General features: G+C 36.5%; 1 protein-coding gene and 2 long non-coding RNA genes across 3 annotated transcripts; 2 read left to right on the top strand and 1 right to left on the bottom strand.

The window, feature by feature from the left end:
- Positions 1-800: 800 nt before the first annotated feature.
- Positions 801-1964, top strand: LOC113472170. The gene is made up of 2 exons (XR_003394599.1): positions 801-939; positions 1916-1964. It is a non-coding gene; the product is annotated as an uncharacterized LOC113472170 (long non-coding RNA).
- A 2106-nt stretch (positions 1965-4070) lies between these two features.
- LOC103520838 lies at positions 4071-5749 on the top strand. Its single transcript, XM_008485934.3, has 2 exons — positions 4071-4121; positions 4661-5749. Exon 2 carries the CDS (start codon positions 4698-4700, stop codon positions 5139-5141), a length of 444 nt encoding a protein of 147 aa, XP_008484156.1. The 5' UTR covers positions 4071-4121; positions 4661-4697; the 3' UTR covers positions 5142-5749.
- A 212-nt stretch (positions 5750-5961) lies between these two features.
- Positions 5962-8138, bottom strand: LOC113472171. The gene is made up of 2 exons (XR_003394600.1): positions 7577-8138; positions 5962-7240 (listed from the first exon to the last, which is right to left on the bottom strand). It is a non-coding gene; the product is annotated as an uncharacterized LOC113472171 (long non-coding RNA).
- Between the last annotated feature and the right edge of the window lie 1073 nt (positions 8139-9211).

Below are 9211 nucleotides of genomic sequence, written 5' to 3'. Positions count from 1 at the left end.
AAAAGCGCATTCCTGGAGACAGGAATGGGATTCTGCATTTACAAAGTGCGTACTATCCTCCCTCATCCCCTCTGCCAAAAAATAAATTGGGCCGTCCTGGAAATAACTGTCCTACTGGATTTTGCAGCTGGTTGGGCCTATAGAGGTCTTGGAGGTTTTTTCTCAGTGACTTCTACAGATCACTGAACTACTAGTAAAATTAATAAAATCATCCTTACCACAGTTTTGTCAAACTTTTCTGAATGAGGAGTTTAGGTGCGAGAGAATAATGGTAGCAAATAGATTCAAACAGGATTCCAAGGTTGTAGATTTCACAGTCCCATAAGAATCTTGAGATAAGACTTCTCACTTCTCAGGCGATAGCTTTGATAGAGACAAGAGATAATCTGATAAATATATTTCTGATTTATCAGTATTATCAGATAACAGAGATACCCATGTGCTTCTGTTGTTTTTCTTTTTTAAAAGTTCCCCTACTTTTGAACGTTGTGAAGATAGCAAACCTCTCCTCCGTTAACAAATATTAACCCTTGATTGCACAGCTTTCAATCAAAGCTCAAGCGCACTTTTTTGCTATTAAACACCAGAAAAACAACGATATTTTTATTATTTTATGACCATAAAAGCTGAAAATTGAAATATTTACCATTATAACTCGTTATAAGTCTTGAAGGAACACGGGGAAAGTGATTTCTGAAATGATTTTTGGCTTCACTTTTTTAACCGTACGATCCTCCACGGAGTCCACTTGATATTCACCTCCTTGCGATTTGCTAACTTCACAGAGACGAATTTGAGAAGGAAGAAAAAAACTAGAACGAAAAAGAAAAATTCTTTAAATGTCAAACTTATTGATGAATAAAATCAATTTGCCTTGAAAAATTACTTCCTAGACTGTCCTAGAGCCCTAGAGGGTATTTCTGACTCCCTTGAGTGTCGGTAAGTATCGCTAAATCCCCTTTATCTCCCTAGAACCTAACGCTTGAATAAACGAACTTCGAACTTCTTAGTTCTAGAGGCCCCTATACTCATCTAGCTTGTAGGAGAGAACCCCTTCCACTGGAAACACGAACAAGATTCAAGATTATGAAATAGTTACATTAAATTTGGTATTTGGTTATGCATTATCCACTCTTGAAAGATTACCTTATGTGGAGTGGATGACTCATTTGTATACAGTTTTTATGGTAGTCTAACTCTGTTCCTCATTAAGAAATCAAACCAGGTAACGACACTTCCTTTATTTTAGATTAACGGATAAAGTGACATCCTCTCACTTGTGTGTTTGAATCAATTCAAGTGTTTGACAAATAGTGCTAGGTGTTTAAATTTAATTGGGGACCATATTTCACTGATTTAATCAAGAAACAGGTGGTCCCAAATAAGAACATGCTGCATTACAATACCTAGGTTAAACATATTGGATTCACTTAATTGTGCTAGTTGTCAATCTCTGTATTAGTATTAAAGATCATTGCTTGCTTATTTTAAACTATGTATTTATTTGTGTAAATAATTAAAACTGTCCAAGAATTTAAATGTGAGTACCTAATCAGTGTCAAAATAACTAGTCTGACATTGTTCTTGTAACATATGAATTGTTGTTCAAATTGTACTATCTAGGGCCAAACACTTTCCCTCTGGGACACCTATCATGGTTAGAAAATATTTTCTTTTTAGTCTCTTACATTGAATGATAGGTTTAAAAAATATTGTTCATAAAGCCTCAAAACAATTGTAATACATTCTAGCCATATTGAAACATGTTTAAGCAGTTCAGTAATTATTATGACCTCTAGGTATGTCGTTTTTGATAAGGTAACAGGGACATCATTTCACCTTTCATCTTCCTAAATGCATGGACAGTAGGTATTTGATTTCTAATAAATAGTTTAAAATTTCCTTTTTTTTTCAGATTAATTTTTTGTTGGGAAAAATATTCAAAATGCCAACTTCAGGCCCAGTGTACCAGCCAACAACAGTGAGCTACGAACAACAGAATGAATGGTCATCTCAGCCAAGGAGTTATCTCGCACAAACAGTTAACCGAGTGAACAATCCTCGCTGTGTACAATGGACATTACTAGCCTTGGGCTTTGTATCTATTGCCATTGGTCTCATTCTATTTGTGGAAGGTGATTAAAACTAGTTATTCCCATTTTATCTTTTATACTAACCAAGTAGGAAATGGTTTTAATATCTACATCAGGGGGGGGTCTCAATCTTCTTCTTCTTCCTTCTTGTTGGGGTGTCCTTTCCGTTTTGGGTTCCGGATGTTGGCGATCGCTATAGCAATGAGTATCTTGTTGGTGGCAATCCGGAAAAGTTCAGCAGAGTTCTTGTCAAACCTCTTAGATTGACAACTGAGCGGTCACAAAAGGTCCAATCAGGTCCACAGTGACAAGCCGATGCCCCCACTTTTCTTTTTCTTCGCCTTTTCCCTTCCGATGTTCCTAGCTTTACCATTACAAAATTTCAATTTAGCATTGACATATTTTCCATCGTCCCTTTTGCGTTGTTAGTAGTTTCCGTTCCAAGTCCCCACATTAACAAAAGGGTACGAGAGCGATACATCTCGTGCTTTTATTTTTAGGTACAGGATAGTGTGCAAAGTTGTAGGGCTTCCTTGCCGAGTGCTAAGTTAATTATAGGCTGAACATATGAGGAGCTCCCATATCAAGGCTTATTAGGTTGCTTTAGACTTTACCTACTACCTGCTAGTGATGCGGATAAAGCAGTGGTTTCCAACATTTGGTTGCGCATACTATCCTAGATAAGGTTCGTTCTCGGAACGCTGGCTTTCTAATATCCTCTTAGGTATGGTTTTTCTTTAAAAATGTTACATGTGATTTATTTACCAATCAAATAGGTATACACATAAGTTAGACCTTGTTTAGGAGGAAAGGGACTTTTCAGTCTTATGCTGGCAAGGTATATTCTATTCTATCCTGCCATTTTCCTCTGCCATTTGAAGAAAATTTGCAAAGTTGTAGGGCTTCCTTGCCGAGTGCTAAGTTAATTATAGGCTGAACATATGAGGAGCTCCCATATCAAGGCTTATTAGGTTGAGTTTACCTGCTACCTGCTAGTGATGCGGATAAAGCAGTGGTTTCCAACATTTGGTTCGTTCTCGGAACGCTGGCTTTCTAATATCCCCTAAGGTATTGTTTTTCTTTAAAAATGTTACATGTGATTTATTTACCAATCAAATAGGTATACACATAAGTTAGACCTTGTTTAGGAGGAAAGGGGCTTTTCAGTCTAATGCTGGCAAGGTATATTCTATTCTATCCTGCCATTTTCCTCTGCCATTTGAAGAAAATCATTCAATCCCAACTCGGTGGGTCATCTCCTGCAGTTTTCCAATCTGGTTCTGGGATAATCATGGTGATAGTAATACATATATTTTTGTTTTATATAGTCCAATATCTTTGGACTATAGTAGGCCGAGTCATTGTGAAAAGGCTATGTTTTAACACAAATAAATTCACAAAAAATACTTCCCATTTAGGTTCTCAGTCAACACAAAATCACTTATGCTCTTATGCATGGCATGAAAGTACATCATCAACTGTCACAAATTTAGTAGGAAAATAAGAGATCATAAAAAAGAGAAAATTATTACTTATGTATAGGTTGGATACCACTGTCAGAGTCATTGTGAAAAGGCTATGTTTTAACACAAATAAATTCACAAAAAATACTTCCCATTTAGGTTCTCAGTCAACACAAAATCACTTGTGCTCTTATGCATGGCATGAAAGCACACCATCAACTGTCAAATTTAGAAGGAAAATAAGAGATCATAAAAAGAGGAAATTATTACCTATGTATAGGTTGGATACCACTGTCATTTGCTTGAAATATAGTGGGGTTACAGTGACCAGTGTTATTATAGGGTTAGGTTAAACGCAAGAAGGAGTTTTCACAATTAGAGCAGTGATTTGTGTTATTATAGGGTTAGATTGAATACAAAAAAAGGAGCTTTTCTTTTCCACGGACATGACTTCTGCATAATTACCATGTTTACTTAACACCTACAGGAAATTTTTTGCCTACTGGATTACGTCCCCTGTCCAATCCGGAAGAAGCTTGAATTGGGTCATCTCTACCTCTTTATTGTGAGTATTGAGTTGAAACTGGAAACATATAAGTATTTTTTCGAAAAACAACAATAAACTAGGTACTAGGTATATGGTCCTTTGACTGCTAAAGCCTTTTATTAGGCTTTCATGCCTTGTGTTTTCTGTTGGCTATGTAAACACACAGCAAGTCACAGGAAATTCCCTTGACTTGCGCAATCAATACTCGTATTAAATTTTTTGCCAGTGAACACTCTCAGCTTTTTTCGCCAGTCTAGTTAGCTTGATTGGTAGCGCGTCTGCCTTGTAAGCGCTAATCCGCGGGTTCGATTCCCGCCCGGGGCGTATTTTATCCTGTACGGATAATGTTCGTTTTCGGAACGGCTGACTCTCTCTTATCCTGCATACCTTCTCTCTTCGATTTTGGGACGATAAGACCTTAGCAGTACAGTTCCATCTATCAAACCTCTTAAAAAACAGCTTTTTTCTTAACCCACTGATAATCTGGTTTGAATACTCCAAGAGAAGGGTTTCGTGTACACTTTCTTTCTAACCTTGTTCCCCTGGTCTATTTTCAGTCGCCATCTCACCTCGCGCGGTGATACCGTTCCCTCCATGGCTCTCAGCCCTCACCGAGACGCCACTCCTCTTTCCCCTCCTCGCCTGAATCCCACCAATCACAAGCCAGCTCTTTCCCCTCTTCCGAATCCAAATGAGAAGGCTCTTTCCCCTCTCCCGAATCCAACCAATGAGAAGCCAGCTCTCTCCCCTCGTCATCTGTACGAACAGCGCCACCATCCGAGAACGACCGATCCCAATCGGAAAATTTCCGATCCCTCGCATCCCTTTGTCCCGTTAGACGCGGAAGTATCGCACCCCCCACTCAGTGCGCGTCTGTTGAAGGCCCTGCGCGCACCGCTAGCGTCCGTAGAGGAACTGACGTCTTCACTTGAGTCTTCGGCGTGGTCTGTGACGTCACGGCGTGATAGCGTGACACGGTCTGTGCTGTTGGAGAACGAAAATGTGCAGGCCATCTCCGCCAGTCGGTTCAGCGTGTGAGCGCGCACTAAGTAGTGTTCCTGGAACTAGGGGTCAAATGGTAGTAAGTAGAAAATGATTCGTTAGGCCCGCCATTCGCTACCAGGTAGACCTGACAGGCGCGGCTGAAAAGGTCCGTCTGTCGGGTTTACCTGATACCCTATTTTTCATCTTCGAGGAGACGGGAAGGGGTTAAAGCTTGCGATCTCTGCTGAAAGGAAATGCACGTGTTATTACTATAGGTATCTTGTTACCTAACGGGTTAATATGAAAATTGTACCAAATACCTGATCGAACTTGCCGCGAAGCGCGCGAAAATTTTCCGCATTTGCAAACAACAACAGTTAGCTGTTGATTTGCAATACACAGCTCTCCTGTTACAATGTCGGTCCGTATTTGAATTTAACAAATATCAGATATAATTTGTAAGAAGAGACTTCCCGTTACTATTTTGTATTAGGCACTATTTGGAAGATCTTCAAATATTGGAAATTGCTTGGTCCAATGCTTTGAAAGTCTCTGGTTAAAACTTTACCTTTCCCTTTTTCCTTACGCCTCTTTAATAAATCACTTACTTGCATGAGCAATAAAGCACCCAATGTACTCTAGAAACCAATGCCTTAAACCAGTAGAGTAACTTGTAAATATAATTTATTATCCTTACTTGCATGAGCAATAAAGCACCCAATGTACTCTAGAAACCAATGCCTTAAACCAGTAGAGTAACTTGTAAATATAATTTATTATCCCTTTAGTTGGGCCGGGTCCTTAATTAAAGTGACTTTAAACTTCGTTTATGTTAAACTCTTGGATTAAGCAATCTGATTGGTTGATTTCAAAATTTTCAGCCAATGAGATTGCCCCAAAAGTTAAACTTAAACGGAGTTTAAGCTCACTTTGTGGACCCGGCCATTAGATTTATATTTAGTCGAGTGAGAGAGTATCCCTGTGTATAAAAAAATGTCCATGATTCCTTTTAAAATTTAAGTATTAAGATAGTTTTACGTCCGTTTTTTGGAAAGCGTGATCCTTTTCCCTACTTAATTTGTTTTGACTTGACTTCTGTTCTGTAAAGAGGACGTAGGGCCTCTTCGATTTTTAGTGAAGTTTAAAAGGAGTTCTTTTAAACCTTGAAGTGTTCAGTTTCTAGCCTGGTTTTCAGCGTCCTTATCAGGGATTTATACCTAAAAAGTTAGAATATGACTCGTTCTATTTGTCGTTAATAAAGTAAAGAAGTAAGGCGAGTTTCAATCATTCGATGATTAAATAACTTTGCCTTTCAAAATGTACTTTAGGCCTGCCACACAGTGGCACAACTACGCTTCTAATCTGCAGCGGGCCTTACTGTAAAAGTATGTTATCTATTGAAACTCTCATTAATAAGGCAACATGTACATAATGTATGGTTATTTATTGACAATCAATGATCTTCAATATTTTGTGATTGTTTTTCTATGCTTTAATTGGTTTAGTTTGCGTTCGGTCGGAAGACATTTAACTTATTTTAAACTTTAAGTTTAAACTCTCATTAAAGACAGTATAAATGCTTTATTTAGGCTGTCAGCTTAGAACAAGATGTCCCATTATGCTAACACTTAAATAGAGCACCTCTTTTATATAATTTTGTTTACAAGTGTTAAATCTTAATTTGTCTTTATGATTTGATTTTGACTTTTAAATCTCTAGAGTCCTCTTAATCTTAATCCTACCTAGTTGAAATTAGTTGATGTATATTTATTTATTTTTGTTGTACTTACCTATTTTTTTACATTTTTCTAACGTGGAGTATTTTTACGAATTGAGATTTCACAACTTGAAAGTGTAAATTTAAGACATTTTTTTAAAGATCAGGAAGGCTTTGAATACCTATTTTTTATTGATTAAGGAGTAGGAAGATTTTTTTTGAAAATTTTTTTCGTGGACTTTATTAAAATTTATTTTATTACTTTGAAAGATATAAATATTATTTCATGGAAGACTTCTAATATGCTGTATTAGAAAGGAAAGGTGAAATTGCTACTTATTTAAATTTTTGTTTTACTGTGTTTGTTGACTACTGTTGTACCTCATACATATCAAAATATTTTGTTTCCCCTTGATCCCTTTTGGTTGTAGTTCACCTAAGTCCTCAAAATCGTGTTTCAGAAATTTGGAAGTGTGAATAGTTGTAGTTCACCTAAGTCCTCAAAATCGTGTTTCAGAAATTTGGAAGTGTGAATAGTTGTAGTTCACCTAAGTCCTCAAAATCGTGTTTCAGAAATTTGGAAGTGTGAATAGTTGTAGTTCACCTAAGTCCTCAAAATCGTGTTTCAGAAATTTGGAAGTGTGAATAGTTGTAGTTCACCTAAGTCCTCAAAATCGTGTTTCAGAAATTTGGAAGTGTGAATAGTTGTAGTTCACCTAAGTCCTCAAAATCGTGTTTCAGAAATTTGGAAGTGTGAATAGTTGTAGTTCACCTAAGTCCTCAAAATCGTGTTTCAGAAATTTGGAAGTGTGAATACACAATTTTAGTATGGATGTGTCAACTAACTTATCCTGTTAAAAGTGAGTAAAAATGATGACAAATCATTTTATCTAGACTTTTTTCTGATTAGTGAAAAGTAAATGGAAAAAATCATGTTCAATGTTGTATTTTGTAGCCATCAGAAATTCGAAGTGTTATCAACTCCTCTGAAGGGCAAAGAAAATGTGTTCTTTTGTTTTAAGATAGGAAAACAGTTATCCAATTGAAAGTCAGTTCTGATTTGACGATATTCCCATCTCTTTGAAAAGACATCCTTTGTTTTACTGTAGTAAAATTAACTTAGCTTGTATCTCTATTTTACTGACTAGTTTAAGACGCACATTTTTCTATGGTTATTATAAGTGAGATTTTACACTTCACCTAACCATTACAATATTCTGCGCATGCGCAGAAATCAAAACTCGTTCTCGTTATGGTTATTTGGAAGATGGAAATCTCAATATTTTGTAAAGTTTTTATTTCGTAAGAATTATGTATATGATGTACTGGATTTACTTCACAGCAAGTCACAGGAAATTCCCTTGACTTGCGCAATCAATACTCGTATTAAATTTTTTGCCAGTGAACACTCTCAGCTTTTTTCGCTAGTCTAGTTAGCTTGATTGGTAGCGCGTCTGCCTTGTGAGCGCTAATCCGCGGGTTCGATTCCCGCCCGGGGCGTATTTTATCCTGTACGGGTAATGTTCGTTTTCGGAACGGCTGACTTTCTCTTATCCTGCATACGTTCTCTCTTCGATTTTGGGACGATAAGACCTTAGCAGTACAGTTCCATCTATCAAACCTCTTAAAAAAACAGCTTTTTTTTTCTTAACCCACTGATAAATGTTTAGGATATTTCTCTGGATCTTCATATTTTCTATTTTCTACTTTTTCTTCTAACATTTAGTTTTAAAAGAAGAGGACCACTATGTCTGTATAAAGAACTACCAAACTTAAATAACTTTTTTTATTTATTTTTTTACCATAATTAAATTTAAACCGTTGTCTTAATGACTTGAAAAAAAAAACTATATTGAGAGATAAAATTATTTATTTACGTTATTTATATTGAGTCTAATCCAGCCTGAAACTAATTTGTTTTTCTATAAAGCTTGCTTCATTTATATTTTATTCTACTCCAAATTTTGTTTTTCTCTCTTTTTCTTGTTTTGTATCTCTTCTACATTTCCTTGTGTTCACATCTCTCACTCTCCCTACCTCTTTATTCCTTTTTCTCTCTTCCCTCTTACTTAAAGCCAAGGTACTGTACCTATCTTTTTATTTTTTTACCCAAATAAGATCAATTATTTTTCATTTCTTTTCTTTCCTTCCAGGCAAAACTCTTGAAATTCTGAGCAAGTTTTAAATCTCACATCTCACCATATTTCTATCTTTCTCTGCACTCGAGAGTGTGTGATTGCGTATGTATACAATGGAATTTTCTTTGTACAATAGGAATGGTTTTACTTTGTACTGGTTCTTGTTGTATATCTTCTGATTTCTTTTTGCCGCTTGGAAATGAGATTTCCTTGATGATACTGATTTGGAGGTTGGATATCGTTCAAGAGGTGAACGTAGATTTTGGTTG

Source organism: Diaphorina citri, unplaced genomic scaffold (assembly GCF_000475195.1).
Source record: "Diaphorina citri unplaced genomic scaffold, Diaci psyllid genome assembly version 1.1 scaffold4156, whole genome shotgun sequence".
Classification (NCBI taxonomy): Eukaryota; Metazoa; Arthropoda; class Insecta; order Hemiptera; family Psyllidae; genus Diaphorina; species Diaphorina citri.
Note: the sequence above shows the minus strand (reverse complement) of the source record. Positions and strands in the feature narration are given on the sequence as shown.